Genomic DNA, 26755 nt, shown 5'->3' on the forward strand with positions numbered 1-26755 from the left:
ATCCCAACGAGCAACTCTTGGATACACTCTTGGTGTATGAGAATTCAACTCATTATGACACTACTGTCCCACAGATAGCATCAGATTCCACAGATTAAGGGCTCAGTCCTAGGGGACTACTGCCCCCAGGCTCCCCACTTGAGATGCCAATGGCAAGCTCAGGTTGCTACCTGTGCTTCTGACTAACTGGCTCTAGACTGGAAGTTCCTATGAACCGTTCCTTAGGTTCAGTTAATCTGCTAGAGTGGCTCACAGAACTTTGAAAAACACTTGACTTCCTAGACTTCCAGCTTATTGTAAGATGGCAGAGACGCACAGGGCCAGGAAGTGGTGCGCTTCCATGCGCCCTCAGTACGAGGTGGCTCCCAGAACCTCCCCCATTTGCCCACCTGGAAGCTCTCTGAGCCTAGTCCTTTGGGGTTTCTGGAGACTTCATTAGGTAGGCACAATCAATTAGATTGTTAGTCATTGGCAACTGAGTTCCCTCCAGCCTCTTTACCCGCCCAGAAATCAGGGGGCGGGACTGAATCGCTGCTGTTGGTTCTCCAGGCAACCAGCCCTCACCCTTAGGTCCAAAAGCCACTTCATCAACATAACAAAAGACACCTTAACCACCCTCTTCACTCTGGAAATTCCAAGGGTTTTAGGAGATGTGTGCCTTGAATGGGGTGGAAGACCAAATATATATTTCTCAGTACAAATCACAGTATCACACCGCTGTTCACAGGCCTTGCTTCTCTAAGTTTTGTGTTACTTGCAGACACTATCGGTGAGAATTCTACGTCTTCATCCCAGCCACTGATGCAAGTAGGCAGTCATCGTATCAATTTTAATTTTAATTATGGACTATCTCATAAGTACCGAGCAGTACAGAAAATCAGATAACACAACACATCCACACACCTACCTCCAGACTTTGCCCTATTTCCTTCAATCTAGTATATCTGTAAAATGAAATAGTTATTAAATAGGGAAAATTTATCAACATGAATAAATCTGAAATATATAATATTGAATAAAAAATAGCAAGCTCTACAAGGATACACCTGATATGAAATCATTCGTGTGAGTTTTAGAAAAAGAAAAAAACACCCCAATTATTAAAGTACTTGGTGCTGCAGATGACCTCTGGGGGTCACACTGATCTGGGTCGAGTCGCGGCTTCAAGCTTTATAACCCCAGGCAAATCTTGGAAGCTCTCTGAACATCGGCTTCCTCGGCTGGTAAGTGGAAACAATAATAATACCTATTTTATAGACTTGCTGTGAGGGCTGAATTATAATATGTATGTAAATTGTTCAGCACAATGCCTGGTATGTAATAAATGCTGAATAAATATTAAATTTTGGTTCCTTTCCTCTTGCTGAGGCTAGTGAAACATAAATAGAAACGAGTAGGAGTAGCAAATGGCAGGCAAGGGAAGGCAGGGAGGAAGCTAAATCAGAGTTGTATTCACCACCAGGGCTGGGAATAGCATCGCGGGAGAGGAGGACACCCCAGGACAGGGAACTTGCACATATGCAGAGGGCAGGGAGGGAAGCAGCTGGAAGCATTCAGGGGAAAACAAGCCAGCACAGCGGGTAACCCAACCCAATGGAACAAGCTGGGAAGCGTGGCAAACCGGTGACGCGAGAAGAAAACACGTTTGCATTCTTGGAAGGAGATGCGGTGGGAAAAGAAAGGCTCAGACCCAGAGTCGGCAGGCTGGCCCTGAATCTCTGCCTGGTCCGGGGGCTTCCCAGCCTCGAGGTCCACCTTCTGTGGGTTCCAACTTCCTTAACCCTCTTCAGCTGTACTTAGGTTTCTGTCTGGAAACTGAAGGAATGAAATGGCCCATGCTTCTCCGGAAACAATCCTGACTTACCCTCCCTGTACTTTCTGTGATGACCTTATGAAGCCTTACACTGATTAAAAACCCTGACATGATGGCTTTCACACTGGTTCAGGTGGGGAGGAACAAAGGCCGGTCAAGGTAACACTCATTGCCATTTACCTCGAAAGCTGCCTTCCCCCTCCCACCTCCCACCCGCCCATACTTTTCTGGTCTCCTATCCCTTCTCACCCACTGGCTTTTTTCTAAGACTGAGCCCAAAATTTTATCATTCCTCTGCTTAATAACATTACACAGTTTCTCCCTTTGTTCTCAAAATGTAAGACCAGGTCCTTGGTTCAACCTTCTAGGGACCACCATAATCTTACTTCAACCCATCTTTCCAATCATTCCAATTTTCTCTTGTTTTCGTCTACCAGCCATTACCCCAGGCTGACTGCCACACCAGCGTATCCTGTCCCTCCTCCATCCACACTGTTTTCCCATCTTTGTTTCTTTCACTGAGCTGTCCCCTTCATCCAGAAGGCTATTTCCTCCTGTTCCTACCTGTTCAAATTTTACCCATCCTTCACAGTCTACTTAATGCCATTTGCTTTCTAGAGTCTTCCCGGACTCACTTTCTTTCCTCCTGTGCTGGACATAACTCTTCAGTTCAGTTTTATTTAAGAAACTACTGAGCTAGGTAGGCAAGACGAGAAGAAAAATACAGATGGTCCACCTTTTTGGTCAGCAACCATCTAGTCAGAAAGGCAGGCACAGAAACCACAGACCCCACACCAAGCAACAAATGGGACAACAGTAACGTGACTGAGGACCGGCAAGGACCACCAAAGAGTACCATCATCTCTTGGCTCCTAACCTAATTCTTCTCTTGCCCAACCCCCTTATTAGATTCCCTTCTCCACAAAGTGGTCAAAATAATCATTTAAAAAAGCCCATCAGGGGCACCCGGGTGGCTCAGTCGGTTAAGCGTCCGGCTTCGGCTCAGGTCATGATCTCACAGTTCGTGGGTTCGAGCCCCGCGTCGGGCTCTGTGCTGACAGCTAGCTCAGAGCCTGGAGCCTGCTTCAGATTCTGTGTCTCCCTCTCTCTCTCTGACCCTCCACTGCTCATGCTGTCTCTCTCTATCTCTCAAAAATAAATTTAAAAAAAGAAAAAAAATAAAATAAAAAATAAAAAAGCCCATCAGATATGCCTTCCCCCTACTTAAAGCCCTCCAGACCCTTGCTGTTATACTTGAATAAAATCCAAACTTGTCACTCTGATTCATAAAGCCCTTCAAAACGGCCCCCTTCCCACCTCTCGGACCTTCCCTCCGCGATCTGCCTCTTCCACTGGGCTGTACCACACTAACCTTCTGTTCCTTCAACAAGCCAAAAAGTTTCCCTTCTTAAGACTGCACTAGGTTTTCCCTTTCTTTTATCTAAACTACTGCTCCCTGCTCTTTCGTAGCATTTTAGCAATCTGTTTCAATATCATCTCATTGGTGAGAATCCTCTGACCCATCCAGCTTAAATCAGCTCTCCAACTGCTCTTTCAGCTGATTGCTGCCATTTTTTCCTGTTTGGCTGTTTATCACGTGTCTCTCCCACTAATATCAGCCGCAAGAGGGCAGAGGCTGTGCTGTGGACATCACAGGCATGGAACAAGGCCTGGCCCAGAGATGGTACTCAGTAAATACTTGCTGAATGAATGAATGAATGAATGAATAAATGAATAAGTGAGATTTCATAGAAGAGCTGACAGTAGAGGTTCACTAGTACAGGGAAGGGCATTTTGGGTAGAGGGAACAGCACCCATGAAGAGGGATGGTAAGGAACTGAGACAGCCTTTTGTACTTCCCTGTTGGAGCACTTGCCCATGTCAGTGGAACTGCTTGCCTGACTGGCTGTTTTCCCAAAAGACTGGAAGCTTCTGGTGGCAGAGGCCTTATCTATTTGCTTAGCATTGTATCCTCAGTGTCCCAGCCCATCATGGGTCCCCCATGGTTATTGAATGAGTGAATAAATGAAGGTTCTAAAAAGAGGAGCAATGGGATATGAGGCTCATTGTTAAGAATGTTGAATGTTGAGCAAAGGTGTTTATATTTTATTCTCTAAAATATGGGAGTTGTTGAGGTTCTTTGCTTTTTACTTTATTTTAAAAATGATTTATCTATTTACTTTTTAACTTACAGCTTTGAAATAATTATAGATTCCCAGGAGTTTGTAAAGAAAGGTCCAGAGAGGTCCCATGTACCCTTCCCCTGGCCTCCCTCGATGTTAGTATCTTATACAACCACAGCACGATATAAAACTGAAGAACCAACACTCATACAATCCATAGCGCTCATTCAGATTTCACCAGTTTTTATGCACTCATTTGTGTCCGTGCATATTGTACAGCCCAATGCAATTTGGTCACCGGCATAGCCTTGAGTGGCTACTATCACAACCAAGATACTCAACTGTGCCATAATCCCAAGACTCCCCTGTGTCGGGGCACCTGAGGGGTTCAGTCAGTTAAGTGTCTGACTCGGCTCAGGTCATGATCTTGCAGTTTGTGAGTTCAAGCCCCATGGTGGGCTCTGTGCTGACAGCTCAGAGCCTGGAGCCTGCTTCAGATTCTAGGTCTCCCTCTTTCTTTGCCCCTCCCGGGTGCGTGCTCTGTCTCTGTCTCTCAAAAAAGGAATAAATGTTAAAAAAAAAAAAAAAAGACTTCCCTGTGTCACTGTTTTATAGCCATCCCCATCCCCCCATCCCTGGTACTTGGCAACCACCAATCCATACTTCATCCATGACATTTCATGCTTGTTTCATAAGTGGAATCATGTAGTATATAACCTTTGAAATTGGCTTTTTTTTTTCCAATCAGCATAATTTCCTTCAGATTCACCCAAACGGTGTCACATAACAGGAGTCTGTCTCTTCTCATTGCTGGGTACTATTCCACAGTATGTTTGTTTAACCACTCACCAGTTAAAGGACAATTTCCAGAGGCTTTTAACTAAGGGAATAGACTGCTGAGATTTGTCTCTTAAGAATTCTAGTGGCGGAAGACAAGAATTAGACTGATACGGTGTTAGCATGAAGAAAAGGAGAAAAACAGGTCATTTTAATAGTAGGAGAGAGATGACTGCTGGAACCAAGAAAATGGCAGTGAGGACCCAGAAGAGGTCATGAATTCAAGACATATTCCTAAGGTGGTACTGACAGAAAGGGGTGTGTGATGGATCTGAAGTCTAAGGTAAACGAGAGGAAGAGGTGAACAACACTTCAACTAGTCCAGCTTAAGTGCTTGCAAGGTGAGCACAACTATAACTACGAAATGACATTCAGGAGGAGGAAGCATTTGGAGAGAGGGTAAGGAGGCCTACTGTAGATACCAAGAGTTTGTGATGCGCAGCAAGCCCCAAGTGGGCAGTGCAGTGGCTCAGGACAGCCATCTGGGCAGGGGACTAGACAAGCTAGCTGAGTAAAAGTGATGGAAAGGTAAGCAGAGGGTGAAGACATGACCTTGGAGAGCACCAAGAATTAATGCTCCCAGGAGATCCAACACAACGAGGGGAGAGCTAGTGTACTGACTGGCACCTAGGTGATCACTGTGTGTCCTCTGCTGGGGCAGGTCAGTACACAAGAGCATCGTGGGCTAGGCGATGTAACAGAAAAGAGGTAAAGTAGTGGAGGCAAGAAGTATAACATGAGCTTTTAAGAAGTTTGGCACCAAAGGTAGAGAAGGTGAGTCAGGGTGTGACAAGACCCACAGGTGCTCATCAAGAACGCAGAGCACCTAGTGCTTTCTGTGACCATGGGTAGTAACATAACCACCCATCAGATAGATCTCTGTGAGTCCACACATGATCCGGGGAATTCCCCCTTGCCACCCGGCTCAGGAAGGTACTGCCACCAATCGGTTCAACCAGCTCTGGACTAAAAACTACCATCTTTGGGGGCAGCCAAGGAATATTGTTTTAGGACTGTAAGGAATGAACACATGTGTGGATTTCAAGTAGGCCAATGAATGAGGAGAGAAAAGGTAAGGAGCATGGGGGCTGGCAGAACTGATAGAGTAAGGCCTTTTTTTTTTTTTTTAAATTAATTAATTTAAAAATTTACACCCAAGTTAGTTAGCATAGAGTGCAATGATGAGAAGTAGCAGCCAGTGATACAGCCCCTCCATATGACACCCAGGGCGGAGCACGGCCTTCGAGGCGGGAGAAGAGCTTAAGTGGAGGAGTCAGTCTTGGATGTAGAATTTTTCTGAGTCAGAAAGTAATTAGCTAAGAACGGAAAGAGGTGATGGTGGTCGGGATGTGCGGGGGAGGGGGGTGCTGAGGCAATTTTCTTAGTGAGGTGGGAGGTCACTGTAGTCACCAGTGGGAGAAGAGGGACTGTCTGATTGCTTGAGGGGAGTGACAGATCCAGAGCAACCCTGTTTCTCCATAGTGCCAGTCGCCAACGGATATGCTCGATCTGTCTGCCGCTTGGCAGTAGGACATACCCACTCTGTATCCCCAGCTTTGTGGGGACACAAGGCAGGGCTCAATGAATGTTTATTAAATGGATGAAAGAATAGATGAGGAGGAGCAAAATGACTGGTGAGCCTCATGGAGGGTCCTGCCGAACCTGGAAATAACCCTTCGCTCTCTTAATGTGACCCTCTCACCTCAGCCCTCTCCTGCTGCCATGGATCTGCAGTAGCTACAGTCACACTCTGTCCTCTGTTCTGCAGTGAACATCTTTCAGGGCCGAGTCTGCATCTGATCCAGTGTGGTGGGTCACAACATAGTAGGTACTCAGAAGTTACAGGCTGAATGGGTGGGTGTGAATGGAGTGCCAAGAAGCTCTGGTTGTTTACAAAGGTCCTTTTTATGTCACGTCGAAAACCAGCTTCTTGTGACTGCTCTACATGAGTCAGTTTTGCTATTTGGATACATAAAGCCTTATTTTTTCTTTCTTTAGACAGCCATTCAAGTAAATGGCTGTGGAATCTTCCTTATTTTTTTTTTAAGTATTTCTTATATGTTTATTTATTATTTAGATAGAGAGAAACAGAGCATGAGTAAGGGAGGGACAGAGAGGGAGACACAGAATCCAAAGCAGGCTCCAGGCTAGGAGCTGTCAGCACAGAGCCCGACACAGGGCTCGAACCCATGAACTGTGAGATCATGACCTGAGCCGAAGTTGCGCACTTACCTAACTGAGCCACCCCAGTGCACCACAGCTGTGGAGTCTTCCTCTCCAGGGTAAAGGCACATGATTCTTGTGACTGTCCCATATATGACTGGTTTCCAGCCCACCAGATCTCACTGGCATAGGCACTCCCTGACCCCCATGGGTTGTTTAAGTACCAATATCCCTCCGCGGGGGAAACCACCAATCCTTGGTCTAGAAACTTACCGATCTGGCTGGAGGCTCCTTTCTTATCATCCCTTCCTGATGTTTAAAAATCTATCTCTATGTGAGGTCCAGTGAACCCTAAAATTAGGAGTGAGTCTGCCACTGGAGCTGACTTCTATGCCAACAAGGAAGTATCTCCCCCCACTATGATGGGCAACTCTGGGCCTCACTGTACCAGCTGCATTCTACAGAGACTTGTACTTTACTCCTTTCTGCACAACAGTGAGAAATGACTGGCAAAAGCCTCTGTTATTTGCCCTTTGAGTTTTAACAGATGAAGGTGGAGGGTGGGGCAGGGCAGAGAGAAGCAGCCTTTCCAGCCTCACTATGCAGGAAGGCCTTTTGGTTAGAGTTATTTTGCTGAAACTCTTCATCACCTTCACCTGCTAGGCCCAGGGCGCTGGGGGACTTTACTAGCTTAGATCTCAGATTTTAGCCAGAGGGGAAGAAACCGGCCTCCAAGGAGCAAGGCCATAACCCTTGTGGCTAACCGAGCAGGGTCCATTGAAAAAAATGATTTATTGAGATATACTTAACATGCAATAAAATACGTAGATCTTAAGAGTTCAGAGAGAAGAGTTCTGAGAGTTTTAGACACCTGTGTAACCACTACTCAAAAATATGAGCACATCTCCACTATCCTCCTAATTTGCCTTATATCCCCTCTCAAATCAATTCCACCCCCTCCCACCCAGTTTCTGACTTCTTTCACTGTAAGTTTATATATATTTTTTCTGTTCTTGGTCTCCACATAAGTGGTCTCATACAGGATGTGCTCTTTTGTGTCTCTTACCCAACACAGCGTGTTTGAGAGTCTATCAAGTTGCTGTAGGAGTCTGTCATTTATTCCTCTCTAGTGAGGAGTAGGATTCCACTTCATGAATATGCTAAAGCTTGTTTATCCATTCTCCTATCACTGAACACTTCCGTCGTTGGCTTATTAATCTGCAGTGAATATTTGTGTATAACTCTTTGTGTGGACAAATATCTGTCAGTCTTATTGTTAGGGAAGCATCTAGAGTGAATGTGTGTTTATAATACACTGGTAGGTTTCCAAAGTGGTTGGAGCATTTAATAAATGCCTCCAGCAATGGATGAGGGTTCCAGCTGCTCCACATCCTTTAGTGACGTCCCTTTAAAAACTTTAGCCATGCTAGTGGGTATGCAGTGCTGCCTCTGCGGTTTTCATTTGCATTTTCTTATGACTAATGATGCCGAGCATTTTCTCACAGGCTTATTTGCCACTTGTGTATCTCCTTTGCTGAAATATCTTTCAGATTTTTTTGCCCATTTTATAGATTGCATTATCTTTTTGCTCCTGATTTGTCCAAGATTTGTCAGGTATTGGCTACGTAGATTTTCCCCATCTGTCTGTGGATTATCCATTTCTTTTCTTTTTAAAAATTTTTTAAAAAAATGTTTATTTTTGAGAGAGAGAGAAACAGAGTGTGAATGGGGTAAAGGCAGAGAGAGAGGGAGGCACAGAATCCAAAACAAGTTCTGGGCTCTGAGCTGTTGGCACAGAGCCCAATGTGGGGCTCGAACTCACAAACCATGAAATCATGACCTGAGCTGAAGTCGGATGCTTAACTGACTGAGTCACCCAGGCGACCTCCGTTTATTTTCTTAAAGATGCCTTTTTAAGAGGAGAAATGTTTAATTTTGATGCTATCAATTTTTTCTTTTATCATTAGTTCTGGGTGGTCTAATTTTCCTGTGAGAGGAAACATAGTAGGTCTAGGAGCCCCAAAAGACTGGAATAATTAGGAGTGGGGCGGGAGTGGTAGCACCTTTAAGCTGTACAGGAGCCCTGTAGCTTGGTATTATGGAAAGAAATAAGGTTACTGAGTAATCAGGAGGTCTAGACTCAAGCCAATTTACTCATCTGCAAAATGGGGGTAGTCATGCTTGCTTAGCTGACGTCATAATGGGCTCTGGATGATAGGATTTAAATAAACCCTGAAATCTACAGACACTCAACAAGCAATCATGAGTCTCATAGTAACTACCACCATTATTATCATCAGCCCTAGTCCAGTACAGTATCTTGCTTGTATTATCTTATCCCTCTTCCTCCCCCCTCAACCCTTTACAGCTTTCTTGGGGGAGAGGCAGAAAGGAAGGATTGTGAAACTTAAATCCATCTCCTGTTATCTGTGTTCCCAGAAAAAACCCCTTCACGTGTGTCGGTCCCCCGGGACTGTGTGCTGGGCACTGGGCTCTGTGTAAAGACAGGGGCATCTGGAAGAGGCTGCACACAATAAACTCCTGAGCAAGCCGCCAAAGGCATCTTGCCTTTCCCCTCCTTTCATTTCCCCTTGCCTTTCATTATGGGTCCCTGCACATCCGTTTTCAACACACCTTTTCCACCAAAATAATCCCTCAGGAGATGGATCTTATTTCCCCAAAAGTTAACATTCTAAGTTCACGTGTTATAACTAAAAGTAAAGGATGCTGGTGATACTGCCATTAGCCTGTGTGATTTCATAACTGGCTTTTCTTAATGTTGAAAATTACGTGGGAATCTCCACTCCTACCTTGGAGAGGCCCAAGCCGCTGGGGGCCCCTGTTCATCGCAGTCAAAGTCTTTGAGAGAAGGTGTATGGAGGGCAATTCTTTTCTTGCTTTGAGGTATAGTCCACCTTCCTGGCAGTTGTAAAGGAAGCAGGCGGGGAGTCTCTTTACGAAGTACACTGTCAATTGGTGATGGGAATGGTTTGTTTTCCGAGTTTGGGATACTTGGAAAATACCTACTCTGATGAAGCCCCTGCTGAGCTGGTGGCTTAGACTCCTCAGACCCAGGAGTGTCAAGATGGGTCATCCAGGCCACAACTCATCATGCAGCTACCCACGGGCCAAACCTGGGGGGCCCCGTGAACCATGGGAACTCTGGAAGCTGAGCCACAAATGGAAAATACCATGTCTTTTGGGCGTAGCCTGATAGTACCAGGCTCTTTGTCATCCTCCAGCAGAAGCTTACAAAGTATAAAAGCTACCCAAGAAAGCCAACAGTCTTGTTTTTCACACCTCCTGAGTTTACAGAGGAGCCACAAAACTCCAAATCAAAGATTCCAATCTAGGTCCTGCTCCTTACCTTGAGATGGGGGTCTCTGGTCTCTGAGGACATGCAGTCTGAGTAAGACACCTTATAATTGAAGACAGAGGAAATGAAGGCAGGGTAAGGGTTGAGGGGCTTGGTTTATGGCCCTCACCTGGGTACAGCATCACGAAACAATGAGTCCAGAAAACAGAGGGTGTTAAGGGAAGTGACAAGGTTCTTAAGGCTTCAGATCAGGAGTGGTCTGTGTTCTCTGTGTGGATCTGAGAGAGGAGAGTTGAGAGGTCAGTGGAGGCAGCAAAGATAAGCAGCAGCTGGGTGTTGGATTACAAAGCTGAAAGGAAGAAGTGGAGAAACCAAGAACATGCAAAAGAAAGATCAGAGAGAGTTATTATGCAATATGCTCATTGCAGACAGACAGGCGGCACTGGCCTTTCATCTTTCTTACCCTCAGATTCCAAGAAAGCCTTTGCTGCAGCCTGGTCAGTCACACACAGGCACGGACTGGGGAGAATGTCAAAGTCCTGGGAAATTCCACTCTGGACAAGACGGTAAACCGGGGAAACGTCAAAGACGTTTTCAGGTGACGGGCACACTCAGTCCCCATCCCAGTAACCGGCTTCCCAAGCTTAGCTCTCTTCTGATGCCCAACCCTCTAAACCAAGTCTTGATTGCTGTAGTTTTACAGTATATCTTAATATTGGATAGAGCGACCCCTCTCACTTCATGCCTATCAAAACTGTTTTAGCTATTCTAAGGCCTGTGCCTTTACATACATTTTGTAATGAAGAAGTTTGTCTATGTCTGTAACAGTTCTTTCCAGGATTTTGGTTGGGATTGCATTAAACCTATATATCAGTTTGGGAGGAGATGACATTTTGCTATGTTGATTCTTACAATTCATGAACACTGCATCTTTCTCCATTTATTTAAGGTCTTATTTCTCACATTAGAATTTTGTCAACTTTTAAAAATTTTCAGAAGACATATCCAATGCATGTTTGGTTAGGTTTTTATTAAAGTCTTCAAATTTATTGAGTGATTATAAATGGTATTATTTTTAGTTTCTGCATATTTATAGCATACATGAGTACAAAGGATTTCTGTGTGTTGATCTTGTATCTTGTGACGCTGATCAATTCAGTTATTAGTTGTAGGAGATTTCCGTTTTTTTTTTTTTTTCATAGATTCCTTGGAATTTTCTATGTGGATAATCACATCATCTACAATAAGTTTTATTTCTTCTTTTTCAATCTAGGTATCTTTTTTAAAAGTATATTTATTTATTTGGGAGGAGAGAGAAAGAGGAGAGAGAGTCCCATGCAAGCTTTACACTGTCAGTGCAGACCCCAATGCAAGGCTCAATCTCATAAACTGAGACTATGACCTGAACTGAAATCAAGAGTCAGGATGTTTAACTAACTTAGTCATCCAGGTGCCTCTGGGTATTTTTAAAAATTTTTTCTTGCCCTATCCCAGTGGCTATGCTGTCTAGTAGTATAATAAGAGCAGTGAGAACAGACATCCTTGCTTTGTTCCCAATTTTAGGACTAAGTAAGTACTCTTTCATCATGGAGCATGATGACAGCTGTAGACTTTTTATAGACATTGAGATAATTTCCTTCTAATTTGCTGAACTGCAAAAATCACAAATGGCAGTTAAATTTTGTCAAATGTTTTGTGTTGATATATTGTGATTCTCCATCTTTAGCTTTTTATAGAAAACATTGATTTTCAAACGTTAAATGATCCCGCATGCCTGGAAAATAATTCCACTTGGTCATACTGCACAATTCTTTTTAGTCACTGTTTTGGGTTTGTTAATATTTTTGTTTCTTTGGCATATAAGTTCATGAGAGATATCAATCGGCAATTTTCTGTTTTCGTATTGGCTTTGTTTGGTAATAGTGGTCTCATAAATGAATTGAAAGCGTTCGCTTCTATTTTCTGGAAAACACTGTGTGTAAATTGGTGTTAATTTTTCTTTAAAGGTTTGTTAGAATTATCCAATGAAACCATTTAGGCCTAGAGATTTTTCTTTATTAGCTTGTGTGTATGTATTTATTATTATTTTCAGGAACTTTTAAGTTGTGAATTCAATTTATTTAATGGTTAAAGGAATGGTCAGATTTTTTATCTTGGTTGAAGCTTGGTATTTGTGGTATTTGAGGAATTTTCCCATCTCTTTTAAATTGTCAAATTTCTGAATGTAAAAATTGCTCAGAGTATTCTTTTATTATCCTCTTAATACTGTAGAAGCTATGACAGTACCTGCTTTAGTTCTGATAGTGGTGATTTATGGGTTTTGTTTTTTTTTTTGCCATCAGTCTCAGTAGAGGTTTATCTACTTTATTAATTTTTTAAATGAACTTTTTTGTTTTGATTTTCTCTATTGTTTTCCTATATTCAATTTTACAGGTTTCTATTCTAATCCTCTCACTTTCTTTCTTCTGCTTGTCTTGGTCTTATTTTTCTAGTTTCTTGAAGAAGTTAGCTTAATGACTTAAGATCTTTCCTTTTATGATGTAAGTATTCAATGTTATAAATTTTCCTCAACACTGTTAGCGGTATCCTACATATTTTGACAGGTTATTTTCATTTAGTTGTATGATTTAGAAAAATTTCCTTTGAAAGTCCTCTTTCACCAATAGATTATTTAGAAGTGTGTTTTTTGTTTCCAAGTGTTTGAATCTATTCCTGTTATCAATTTCTAGTTTGACTGCATTGTGTTCAGAAAACATACACAACATAATTTACATTCTTTCAAAATGTTAATGTTTTATGGTTCAGGCTATGGTCTGTTCTGATTTATGTTCCATGGGCAATTGAAGAGAATGTATATCCTGCTATTTTGGGGGGAAATATTCTATAGTTGCCAGTTATAACTTTTGGTTCATGGCGCTGATGAGTTCTGTATCGTTGGTGGAGTTCTGTCTGGTTGCTTATCATCTGCTGAGAGAGGAGCATTAAAGTCTTCAACTGTAATTGTGGTTTTTTAAATTTTTGCTTTCAATTATGTTGGGTTTTGTTTTACCTATTTTGAAGCTTTGTTGTTTGTGCACACACATTTTAGGCCTGTGAAGTCTTCTTGGCAGACTGAGCCCATCAGGGTTATAAAATGTCCCTTTTCTTTGCTCTCAAGTCTACCTTACCCCTTTAATCCAGCCACCCTTGCTTTCTTTTGATCAATGTTTGCATGGCATATCTTTTTTATCCTTTTACTTTCAACCTACATATGTCATTAAATTTGAAGTAAGTTTCTCATAGATAGGATATAGTTAGGTAGTTTTTTGTTTTGTTTTAAATCCATTCTGTCATTCTTTGTCTTTTAATTAGCCTATGTAGATCATTTGAGATTAAGGTAATTCCTGATATTTTAGACCTAAAGTATGACATTTGATTTTTTTTTTTTTTTTACTCTGGTTCTTGTTCTTCTCTTTTTATTTACCTTTCTGTGGGTTAACCATTTGTTTAGGATTCCATCATTATTTACTTATGGTGTTTTAGAGAGATAGACTCTCCAAATATATAGTTTCTGTAGTTGTGTTAAGTATTAAAATATACATATATATCATATCACATTTCACTAGTAGCAACATTCTACCACTGTGAGGAAAGTATGAGTACTTCACATCCATTTAGGTCCCTTTATTTTTCCCACTTTTAAATATCATTGTCTTGAGTATCCCTTTTTTTTTAAAATAAAGTTCTCTTATTTTGAAAGAGTGCATGTGCATGCAAGTGGGGGAAGGGCAGAGAGAGAGGGAGACAGAATCCCAAGCAGGCTCTGCTCTGTCAGCATGGAGCCCAATATGGGATCTGGCCTGAGCTGAAATTAAGAATGAGACACTTAACTGACTGAGGCCACCTAGGTACCCCTGTCCTGAGCATCAAATGATACTACAATTTTTGTTTCAAGCATTAAGTATGATTTATAAAACTCATGAGAAGACTAGTCTATCAAGTACTCACTTCTGCTTTCTGTTCTCCTTTTTTCCTTCCTAATGCTCCCAATTTCCTTCTTTTAGCACTTTTTGTTTAAGGTTATAGCAGTTAGTGATAAACTCTTGTTAAGTTTCCTATCATCTGAGACTGCCCTTATTTCCCCTTAATCCATGAAGGATAGTTTTCTGGGAAAACTGGAATTCTGGGTTGACAGATCTTTTCTTTCAGCACTTACAAAATGTGCCACTTTCTCTTGGTCTCTATGGTTTCAGATGAAAAATCTGAAAGTGTCCCCTGATAGGTAAGGTGTCATTTATGTCTGCTTTCAAGACTTTTTTTGTCTTTAGTTTCTAAACATTTAATTAAGACATATATTTTTGCTTTATCTAGTTTGGGTTTCATTCAGCTTCTTGAATGTGCAGATCTGTCTTTCCTCAAATTTGGGCTGTTGTCAGCCCCCATTTCTCTGAATGACTGTTTCAGCCTTACGCTCTCTCATTTTGGAACGCCAACGATACAAATGTTGGATCTTTTGTTATTACCTCACAGGTCCTGGCCTATATTCAGGGGTTTTGGGTCCATGGACCATTTAATTTTTAGACCCTGTGGTGCCACTCTGATCTCAGCCAGAGAAGTCTCTGTCCCACGGGCCTTAGATTCCCTGGCTTGGTGCCTTTCATGGTGGCCTTCTGACCATGCCATCTGGCTCTCTCACTGTCTAGGCTAGCGGAGGGGAGTCTTATGCCTTCTGGGGCAAGGATGTTTCCTAGGCCGAGCTGCTTGTTCTAACTGGGTTCCTCTTCCTGTTGTTGCCTGGCCATCCTGGTATCTCCCACTGGGGGAGAGAGATTTCAGGCCAAGCAGGAAAGGGTAACTCTCCCCTGGCCACCTGTTAGTAGGGTACACATCTATTCCACTTGCTGGAGGTGTCTGGCTTACCTGCAGGTGTCAGAGGGACTCTTGACTGATCACAGGGGAAATGCACACATCTGGGTGGTCTTCTGTTGTCAGGCTGAGAAAGGTCAGGCCTTGGTCTCCTTTTTCTATTGGGTGAGGATGTGTAAGAGGCTCAATTATTGTGCTGGTTCTCCAGTCCTAGGTTTCTGAACCAATTCACCTTCCCCTTACCACCATTTAGAGTTCTCCTTTGGTAGTCTTTTGTATTGTTTCCAGGATTTGTAGTTGAATTTAGTGGGGAGAAACAGGGGCCCACAAGTCTATACCTTTTTCTCTGGAAAAAATTTTCAGCCCAACTACTTTTACATTTGTCATAGCTTTCTGAATTAGTCTCAATATTGGGTTATTATTTTTTAATATTAGAGATATCTAGCTGTGTTTGCTTACCTTAATAGAGTTTGGATTGGTTCTCATGTCTATAACTTTTGTCTGCTTTATTACAGAAAAAGTTTTTCTTTTTTAAAGTTTATTTATCTAATTTGAGAAAGGGAGAGCTAGCGAGCTGGGAAGGGGGGTGTAGGAATCCTGAGCAGGCTTCATGTTGTAAGTACAGAGCCTGATGTGGGCCTCTGTCTCACAAACCAGGAGATCATGATGTGAGCAAAATCAAGAACTGGATGCCGAACAGACTGAGCCACCCAGATGCCCCTATTATAGAAGTTTTATTATCATCCCTATTTTAAGGTGAAAAGGTGAGAAAAAAAGAGTCAGACTGATGCCCTAAGTGAATGCATCCACCACACAGGGCTACCGTGAGCATTAAATGAAATAATACACAGAATGCGTCGATTACCAGTGCACACAGGCAGCAGTAAGTGCCCAGTGGATAGTTAACTTTCTTCTACACAGCCTTTCTTCTTTAGTTGTTTAAAGTTCCTGAGGGCAGAAACAATCTTTTTTCACCTTATATCTCTAGGAACTAGAAGAGTATCTGGTAATAAAAATTAAACTACCTGAATAGCATTTACATCATTTGCTACACCTTCCTCTCCCCACAAGCCATACTCTTCCCCTCTTTCCAATTTTCTCTGAACTCCTTGTGACTTAGTTTCTTGCTTTAATGAGCTCATCCAGTGCTTTCCTCCTCTATTTATTTACTGTACCTTCAATAAGTTAGCTTCTCCGTATTCACGTGTTTTGATGATTTTGTTTCTCAGTCATCTCATTTTTTTAAAATATAACTTAAGTTAGTTAACATACAGTGCAATGTTGGTTCCAGAAGAATTTAGGGATTCATCACTTCCATACAACACCCAGTGCTCATCCCAACAAGTGCCCTCCTCAGTGCCCATCCCCCACCCTACACTCCTCCAGAACACCTCAGTGTGTTGTCTGTATCTGAGAGTCCTTTATGGCTTGCCTCGCTCTCTGTTTTTACCTTTTTTTATTTTTCGGTCATCTCATTCTTGATCAGAGATAGAAAATGTTTCTTTTCATTCTGAAAATCTCAGGCGGCAGCAGTCACAGCCCCTATGACCTGGCAGAGCATTGCTTTATCCATTTTACTAGCTTAGAAATGGGTCTACCTTATAAGTACAGGGTTTTGACCAGTGTATTCACTCTGCATAGCAGATCAAGAAGCTGCCAGAAGTTCTGAATTTGATTCCAATGTAATGTAGGATCAAACCTATATATAAACACTATTTTAATCCCTCCCTTTGAGTCTGTACCTTGTACTGCCATGTGAAATAAAATCAAATGCCAGAAAACATATTTACTTTGCCCTCACAAATTAAACAGGCTGGGAAAATACCTTGAACTATATACATACATATGTGTGCTCTGGCAGACACACATTCCACAAAGTTAGGGACAATTATGCATCTAATACCATCCTCTGTATATGTCTCTTTGAGACTTCACAATTTTCCAAATTATACCCCTTCTGCCAATTCTACCATACACCTGATGTTATGCAGAATGAAAACTTAAGGAGCTCACTGTATTTTAAAAACCAAACAAAACAATAAAAATGAAGAATTTATACTCACAGGTGGCTCAGAAAATGAGTAGGACTCATACGTGGGGTGGACAGCATGGAATAGAAGACAACTCTTCCTTTCAGCAGGAAACTTAGCTTATCAGATATCCTAAGAACCAGAATAGATATTAAGGAAAGTTAACAGCTAACTTATTACTCCATTTTTTCTTTGTATTAATCTATGCAGTTTATAAAGACTTCCTCTCAAGCCATTAAAACATGACAAGGTAGGAAAATATCAATGAAACACTTACTACCATAATTATGATTAAGATACATAATATTCTTAAGAGTTTCTTTTCAATAGGAAGAATATGCCAGTACTTCAAGGATACATTACCCCTTTCAAATTCAGTGTCATGCCACGCAAAGTAGAAAAACTCAACGTGAGGTAATTCCTTGAATCCAGCGTTTTAGTCAACTGGACTCTTTTTAAAAGCAAAATTATCTGTATTCCTGTAAAATTTATAGAGAAATTAACATCAGTGTCTCTGTATGCCACCCAGATCTAATCAGTGCCATTTCCAACAGTGCAGCTGGTAGTCTTCAGTGTTCCATTAGGGCAAATTGCTTTTTCTGGACTAAGGTAGTTTATATTTTTGATTCTCTTTGAAATGGTGGTTGAACGTGCACAGGGTGAACCTCAATGAATTCTGAGAAGGGAAAGATGCAGCAAATCATGAGAGACTAGTAACACTTAGTAAATTTACATGACTTTAGAAGCTCTGACTTCTTGGGGTGCCTGAATCCAGACATCTTGGATTGTCTGGATGTGTCTGGGGTCAACTGGGTATTCGAGGCAGAATGGTTCAAATTTAGAGAAGAAGATCCCCTACAATCGATCAAACTAATGGTTCTTTTGGTATGAGAATACAGACCATACCCAATTCTAGGAACAAAATCAAAACACAATGCCTAAGAAAATGAAGATGATGGTGTCTAAAGCAGGACTTGTTTGGTAAACGATAAGATTAGACAAACATAAAAAGAAAAAAAAACACCCTCTTTTTCTAGAAAGGCTGACCACGGTCTATGACTAAAAGTTCAAAGTTCCAATTCAATATTAAGCACATTTTATAAAATCTCCAATGTTAAGCAGAAAGTGGGTTCATTAACAATTCTACAAAGGGCAATACTGCTCTGGCGGGATTGTTAACTCTGCAGAATGTATATTTTTTATTATTTAATAGACAGCATGGACTTCATACATATCCATTATCAGTGCCTTGAAAACCAAACAACTTTAAAAGTTAGCAGCAGTTTCTGCAAGTACAAAAATACACATTTATTACATTACATATGGTAGTAAAATTTGTCAAGATATATTATACAAACTCAAAGCATTTTAGATAAAGCATCAGTCTAATATATTATAGATTGACAGAGTATAATAAAATGACACATAGGCGGCCTTCAAATCATACAATATAATACTTTACAGCAATATTAACAAACTATTCACATGAAGTATTACAGGAGTATCTAAGGGGACACAGAGAATAGGAATGGTTATTGAAAACCTCAGCATCTATTTTCTTCTATGCTTCAAATTGGGTGAATAATTTTCTACCCACCCATACGAAAGAAAAAAAGGAAAGAACTATTATTCTGTAAGTGGAGAAACAATTTCTTTCAGAAAGACATTCCAAGCCGTAAGACATTCACATCTTACAGTTCCGACAGTAGTAAGCCCTCCAGGGTAAGGGGATGAATCCCTGTTGCCTTTATATATTAGACCACAAAAGGTGCACGTGGATGCTCAGGAATCTAAACACAGGACTGGCTGTTTATAAGGTATAATCTACTTCACATCTGTGACTGAGATGGCCAGTGTCATGAAGGAGCTCTTTGGATACAGAGTTCAGAAAGTTAGTTACAATGCTTAGGGCCGACGGGGCCATGTCCAGTAAAGGTAGGCAGCACTTACAGCTAATACTGAAAGGACTTCTACTTTACAGAAAACATTATTTTCCCCCCATAACTGAACACAGAAGTCGTAAGGACAACAGGGAAAGAACATTTGACATGAAAGTTTCCTACTGGCTAAGAAAAATAGTTTGGAATAAGCTAGTTTGTGAGAGAAAAGTCCATCTGATGGTGAATTAAAGAGACTAAATGGTTCCTAAGCAACTTCTTGTAAGTGGCTGAAATGAAGGGAGATGCACATCCATTCCTGATTCTATCCCTTCATACTGGCTAGGAGGCCTGAGAATCTGTGGCGATAATCCAGGAGATGTACAGGCATGCCCTCTAAGGTAAAAGGAGGGAGAAGCATTGATGGATATGAGATAAACTAATGGGATGTAAACCATGAATACTCCGGGACAAAAGTATGTAAACCTTCCAGAGGTAAGAACATCCAAAGCCAGTGACTGTCTGAGAAGACCTGACTACTACTTTGGTGGGGATTCCACTCTGTGCCTCTTTATAAACTGCCAACTTTAAAACTGTTCTCTCAACTGCTAGTGATCATCAGAAAAAGGATGACTTATCAGTAACTTTCTGGCTGGCTGATCGAAGGGGCAGGGCGGTAGAAAAACACTAGTCAGCACAGCGAAGAGGAGCCTCCTTTGAGTGCATGCCAGCAGCAGCTTCATGAGGCCGTCTTCACCTCCATGCTAGGGCAGTAGATAAGGTCAGGAGGTTGCCTTCTAATAGGAAAAGTTGCATTTCTGGAGCATGTTCCTAGCACTGGCATCTCTGAAGAGGACACTGAAAGGGGTAACCATTTCCTTCTTTCTCCTCACAGCCTTGTGTCCTGGAGCCTTGGAAGAACAGTAGAACACCAACAGGAAAAACAATCAACCAACCAACACAACCAACAAATAAACTATCATACTTGTGGCTCTTAGATATTCTAGTTTATTCCATTCTAGCTGCATCAATGGGCTGACTCCTGGAATCTTCCTGTGATGGCATGTGACTAGAGAATGTCACAGAAATGGCTACTGGCTTGGATTCAGGGAAACGTTTTACATGGTTTCTATCAGTATTGGACACCACACTTTCTTTTTTAATACTTTGATTAGCAGCATTTTCTTGCTTAGTTATTAAACATATTTCACAGAACACGGAAGTTTCTCTGTGCCCTCCCCCTGTTTCCAGTCTTTTTCTTCACTTACGATATCCTGGCCTTTTCAGGAAATTCATCTCATGCAGGCCACGTTCCCTCTACAGGACATGTTTTCTCTGGCCCTCTGCTAGTATCTCTAAACACATGATAGGACCAATCCCATGGTCTAGAAAGGAAAAGCCTCCCAAATAATTAGGAGCTGAAATTTCTTAGCCTAAACTTTTTGCCAAATGGTCTCAATAAAGAGAATTCTTTTGTTGTCCCAAATATTAGCAATGATTATCCTTATGCTACCCATCCCATGTGTTTTATACAAAGGGGTCATAATAATCTTGTCTTTGTGTCATTATTATCCCAGTTTCTGTTCTTGTACACATCATGTTCTTACTATAGTTAAATGTCTTTGGTTAAATGTTGCTCCCCAATATCACAAACCACCGTAGGCCCCGAGTCTGGGCTGGGTACGTCATCCACAGTCAAAGAGCTGGGTGAGGGTCTTTGACAAGGCAGAGTGCCAGGAGAGTGCTGCTCACCACTCTCTCCTTCCTTGTGTGACTTCGCACAGAGCTTGAGTCCATCCTCCACTAGGCTGAATGGAGAGCTACAGTGTTTCTCCGAGTCCTGGCTGGGGTAAGAGCTGCACCACTGGGCTGCCTGCACAGCTCCAAGTCCTTCAGTCGCCCTTTGGGGCATGTCTTTCTGTCTCTCTCGCAGTGGGCCGGCTTCTAAAATACCAGGAGCATATGGAGGTGGCTCCATGGGTCCTTTTAGAGAACTTACTTTCTTTTCCTCTGGTCTGGATGCCCTTGCCTTCTTTTTGAGGGACCAGTTTTTCAAACTGGCCACACCATTTCTCAACCATGTGCTTGGGTGAAGAGTTACGGAGTGTATTTGTGAGTGCCAGTCTACAACATCCTTTTTTGTATATGCCAGGTGGCTGCTGGCAGGCCCTGATGAGGGACCAGGAGTTGCAGAAATGAGGCTGGAATTGCTAAAATCAGAAGCAAGCTCTTCCTGTTTTCTTTGAGCTTGAAAAGTGCAATCTATTGGAGAGGAAGTTTCCGTGGGGGTAAACACAGAGTGTTCCGAAATCTGAGAAAAAGCGCTGTCTTGGGAGCTCACCGACGAGCCAGAGGGGGAAGTGCCTGGGGAGGACAAGCTGGAGTAGCTAGTCCGAGGGTAGAGGTTTAGCCTGGGGGGTAAACCCTTCTCGGTGTTCTGGTTTGTGCTACTGCTCTTGCCCACCTCAATCCCCATGACCAAACTCTGATTAATGAGCTTCTGCCCCTCCATTTGCAAAGACTTGTGCCGCTCCAGATAATCTTCCTCTCCATGCAAGAGACCGGCTCCACAGCTGGCTTTGTGCTGTTTCTTTGAATAAACCCCCCTGAGATAGGTCAGTTTGCAGTGCTGGTCGTCCATGCTGGGCTCTGAGCAGCGCCGGTGCCTCCGCGAGCCCTTGAGGGCGTCGGCTGTGTGCAGCGGGGAATATCCGGGTGTGTCTGTACCAAAGGGCTGGCTCCCGGGATGGTTCTGAGACGACATGTGACTGTAAGATGCCACAGAGATGGCCACTGGCTTGGATTTAGAAAAGAGTTTCACGTGATTTCCTTCATTACCAGACAAGCTCTTCTTCTTAACATTTTTATTAGTGGCATTTTTCTTGCTATCAGTGCCTGCGACTAAACTCTGTTTAAAACATGTCTTACCCTCTTCCTGGAGGGGTTGATTCTGCTTCAGATAATCCTCATCTTTTTGTGAGAGAATTGCATCACAGCTGGACTTGCGTAGTTTTTTCTGATAAAATTCCCTGAGATAGGAAAGCGTGGAATCTAGATAATCGATGCTGGGTTCTGAGCAGCGTCGGTGTCTCCGCAGGCTTTTTGGAGCCCCTGCAGCAGCCGTGGGCAGGCAGCTGGGAGTGCTCAGGCCTGACGACGGGGCCCGGGCCTGACCCCGCAGTGGCACCTTTGTGTACACGACCGTGATGTCCACCGGCTTGGGTTCAAGAGGCCGTTCCATGTGAACGTCTTCATCTTTAGAACGGTCTAAATCAAAGTCGCTCAGGGTTAAGAGGCCTTCCACCTCAGGCTGGTCGAGGTCATAGTCACTGAGGGTCAACACAGAGTCCATGCTTCTGCTACCCTGCCCAAGTTTCTTCACCAAGTCACTACAAGGAGCATCAACATCCTCATTTAGCTCATTTTCCAAGCTGTCATAGGAGGAGTCGTTCAGTTGGAAGCAAGAGATATCTGTCAAAAAGTCAAACCATAATTAACATTTTTACTTACTGAAATTGCATGCTGCCTTAGAAAAAAAATCTATGGTACTTAATTTAATTCTCCTTTCATAGAGATGGTTCAAATTCATACTCTCAAGAAAGAAAGGATCTTTCACTGTCTTCTCGGAATTAAAAAAAATGTTAGATTATACTAAATTTAACTCAGTTCCTGAAGAAACAGGCTTTCTTAATTAAGATTTTCTCAAAGCAATGAGGACATGTTGTAATACCAAAAAATGGTAAAAAAGATGAAGGAATTAATGCCGGGTATATCCGGGTTCAGGAGCTGCTGGTGAGTGCACACGATTTAGTCTCAGAGAAATCACTCACTAACCAAAACTCTTTACCATTCACTACCTTACCTAACCTTCGCAACAACCATAAAGGTTAGACATTATAGTTACCTATATTTATAGTTGAAGAAATTCATGTTTAGTGGCCTAGAATAACTGGTCAAAGATAACCTAAGCAGTAACTCTGGAAGGTTGAATGGTTTCAAAATCGCCCCCGGCCCCACAGTGCTGCTTGTCTCTAACTGTGGGCTGGCTGGAGTGTCTCCGGGCCACTCGGAGGAAGGAGGAGGAAGAAGACCAGGCCCGGCCGCTCCCCGTGGGCCTTCTCACGCCAGTTTCAGCCACAGCAGCGGTACAATGTAGACATTAGGGACCTTTGTAAAGGTTTATTTAAAAAAAGGTTAGAAACATACCAGATGATGCTTCTGGAAGTTTTGGACCTCATCTTACACATTTCTTACCCCCACCACAGCGTTAACACCCAGGGCGTCCAGGGAGGGTTGGGGGTCTCCTTCCCTGAGCTGCAGCCCCAGGACAGCCATGCCCTGGAAACACCGGTCCACGCACTCACGGTACCTGAGGCATTCTCTGGAGCATCACATCTCACTGAAACCTCTCCTAAGAGGGAAGTGATGTCTTCTCCGAATATCCTACAGCAATTTTCAATCAGAAATTGTATAAGCAGAGAAACCTGCATGAAAAAGGGCAAAAACAAAGTGATACTTCTCATATAGCAAGTCTACAAGTCACATTTTACATATAAATCCTGATTTTTCCAAATATGAAAAAGAATCCAGAGAAAAATGCATGTCTGCTTTAAAAGTACACAGAACAGTTCCCCCTAAAAGGCTGTGATACTTAAAAGACTCGTATGGACATAGAAATTATTTTTAATTGGTGGACTAAAGTCTCCGGTGGCCTTAGCTCAATACTAACATTTATACTAATGCTCGGTCTTTAAAATTAGGGTAACTTAAAGCATTCTTCACAGGGCATTTGGGGTTAAGAAATAAGTGTTACTGAAATTTATAAAGTATCATTATTAGATAAAGACTTATGAAACCTATTTCCTCTGTAAAAGGCAGTTGTCAGAAGTGTGGGAAGTGCGCATCCTCTGTGGGCTTCCTGTGAAGTAGAGAGACAGCTAGAAAGAACCCTCGCACCTGCCTTGCTAGTCTCTTCCTCTGCACCTCCCTCCCTCAGGCTCCCTGGAGAAGCCTGGGGAAGAGGAAACATTTTATGGGGGGGCTTTGCACCTCCACCAAGATGTGCTGGAACCTTTCCTTAGCTTCCCTGGCCCAAGGGCCGAGGCAAAGGGGCAAGCAGAATGTTGGGAGCAATGGGAACTAATATCCCGAAGCCCCATGTTCACTATGAGGCACCGGAGGAGTATGATTTCAGGTAACTGCTGTATGAACTAGGTAGTACCACCACCTCCAGTTTTTGGATGAGGAAACTGGAACAGTATAACTAATTTTACCCAAGATTATACGTCCGGCAAGCGGTGGGGCGGAGGAATGAACCTTGGCCTGTCTAAGCCCAAAGTCCTTTTTTCTTTATTAAAATATATCAACCTCTTTCTTATCACTCTAAGGGTTAAATCACTCATGACATTTTGCCTCCTTAAAGGGAAAAGCGAAGTAACCCAACTGCTATCACGTTTTTGCTCAAGGAATTACCTTTCTATAATCTACCAGGATAGGTAGGTAGGTACAAAACATATGTATAAAACACTCGATGCATTCAAATTTATAAGGAGGTGTATCTAAGTTATTTAAGAAAATGTCTTTCAGAATTAATACCCTGAATTTTAGGTTCGAAATGGGGACCCAGTCCCCCAGGGCATAAAAATGAAAAACCTCATTACCTTTTTTGTAAATTCATTTTCTAGTTCTGGGCTGCAGGAGGTAGGAGGCCACAGAATGCTTGGAGCTATACACACCGCTAAATTGAATGCAGTCATCTGATTGGATGAGGAACACTGCTCAATGTTGTGTAATATCCCAAAAAGATACCTTAGGAGAACAACATTGGCTCTCGGGAGCTGGTCTAACAGCCTAAAGACAGAAAAATGCACTCTTTAAGAAAGACATTCCATAAGAAACTGTGTCAACAGGGAACCCTGGGTTCTCACAGGGAACCATGCAAAGCAAGAACACATTCGTATACGCGGGGTTTCAGTTAACATCGCACAGGCAAAGTAAAGGCTACCTGTACACAGAGAATGCGGATATGCCCTGGGGATTCATTTATTTATTCTGTACACCGTCTTCACAACCCAGCGAAGACGCAAAAGAATGCAGAAAAACAGCCTGTCAATAAATGCTGCCTGAAATATTTACCTGAAATTAGTACAATGTGTTTTAACTTAGGCAGATCCTGTAACGTTTCAGAATATTCTCAACCAAACCCCCCTTCTCCAAGAGTTTTTTGATGAGATTAAACAATTAAATTTTAGTGGTTCTTTATTTCTAAGTACCAACATAGCAACACAGTGTCTTGGTGAGAGCCCACACCTTAGCTATTAAGACTCTGAGACCCATCCTGAGAGGCGACCCCTGCTCCACCAGCTTCTAAGGCCAATTTCGTCCCGTCTCTATCTCACTGGTATCACTTTCACATACAAGTCAAGCTTATACTAGTACGTTTCCTCCTGTTTCTACTTTATAATTGACCAGAGATTTTAAAATTACCATTCACTTAAAATTATTTTTACTACTATCTGGTAAAGAGATGTATATGTTGATAGTCATGGTTTTTTTTTTTTTTTTTTTTCAACAGAAGTCTGCAACCTGGGAAAGAAAATAAGGTGACTTGACTCCTGCTGCATGAATAGTCCAGAGGCACTGCTTCAAGAGTGATGGACTGGGGCGCCTGGGTGGCTCAGTCGGTTAAGCCTCCGACTTCGGCTCAGGTCAGATCTCACGTTTGTGGGTTCGAGCCCCGCATCAGGGTCTGTGCTGACAGCTAGCTCAGAGCCTGGAGCCTGTTTCCAGTTCTGTGTTTCCTTCTCTCTCTCTGCCCCTCCCCCTCTCATGCTCTGTCTCTCTTTGTATCAAAATAAATAAAACATTAAAAAAAAAAAAGAGTGATGGACTGACAGGGAGTATGGTTTGGTACAGACAAACCATAAAAGATGTTGAAATAAACTAAAAGATTGCTGAATGTATTCAATGGAAAGTAAGGTATTGTTTAGCATAGTTTCTGGGTTATCTGATTCCCTAGAGGCCCTATGCCTTTAAGCTATTTCGAAAATCTGTAAATTGTAGATTACTGACAGCAGTATTCCTAACATTTCTCTAAGGACTTGAAAATTCTGTCTGGTGGAGAGTCACAAATGATTTATTTGTGCTCCCTTCACGCTCCAGTAGAAAAAGCCAGTATTGCATTCATATGTAAATTAATTTCAGCATTTCTGATTCACCTACATAGGTGTGGTAGTTTGACGTCTTTGAACTGGTGGTAACATTTTACCCGTTCTCTCATTAATTAGTTAAATAAAATTTTTCACGTGTTCATTTTATATTTGTAGGAGTCTTTTTTGAAAAAAGTTTTTTTGATGTTTATTTTTTGAGAGAGAGAGAGAGAGAGAGAGAGAGATTGAGAAAGAGAGGCAGAGAGGGAGACACAGCATCTGAAGCAGCTCCAGGCTCTGAACTGTCAGCACAGAGCCTGACGTGGGGCTTGAACTCATGCACCATGAGATCATGACCTGAGCTGAAGTCGAACACCCAATCAACTGAGCCACCAAGGTGCCCCTATATTTGTAGCAGTCTTAATTTTACCTTTTTTTTTTTTTTAAAGAATCATCCTTTAACAGTTTGCAGAATATAAAATTTCAGACAATGGGCAGCAAAATAGAGAGGCTGATATTCACTATTTCTGAATGGCTTTCACCAAACCATAATGGAAGCGAAGATAGCCATGTGTGACATGGCTTTGATTTCTAGTGTCTTCA

The 26755-nt window shown here is 42.3% G+C and overlaps 1 protein-coding gene and 1 long non-coding RNA gene across 2 annotated transcripts in view; one reads left to right on the plus strand and one right to left on the minus strand.

Moving 5' to 3' along the window:
- Positions 1-409: 409 nt before the first annotated feature.
- LOC115272020 lies at positions 410-19990 on the plus strand. Its single transcript, XR_003900196.1, has 3 exons — positions 410-439; positions 1077-1223; positions 19900-19990. It is a non-coding gene; the product is annotated as an uncharacterized LOC115272020 (long non-coding RNA).
- Positions 18207-26755, minus strand: part of ARHGAP20 (Rho GTPase activating protein 20) — a 101284-nt gene continuing 92735 nt past the window's right edge. Inside the window, exons 12-14 of the mRNA XM_029915020.1 lie at positions 24665-24854; positions 23374-23488; positions 18207-22475 (exon numbers count right to left, since the gene is read on the minus strand). Of these exons, the coding sequence (XP_029770880.1) occupies positions 20617-22475; positions 23374-23488; positions 24665-24854 (2164 nt within the window). The 3' untranslated portion in view covers positions 18207-20616. The remainder of the gene's footprint in view (positions 22476-23373; positions 23489-24664; positions 24855-26755) is intronic.

The sequence above is a fragment of the Suricata suricatta genome, chromosome 11 (genome assembly GCF_006229205.1).
Source record: "Suricata suricatta isolate VVHF042 chromosome 11, meerkat_22Aug2017_6uvM2_HiC, whole genome shotgun sequence".
Classification (NCBI taxonomy): domain Eukaryota; kingdom Metazoa; phylum Chordata; class Mammalia; order Carnivora; family Herpestidae; genus Suricata; species Suricata suricatta.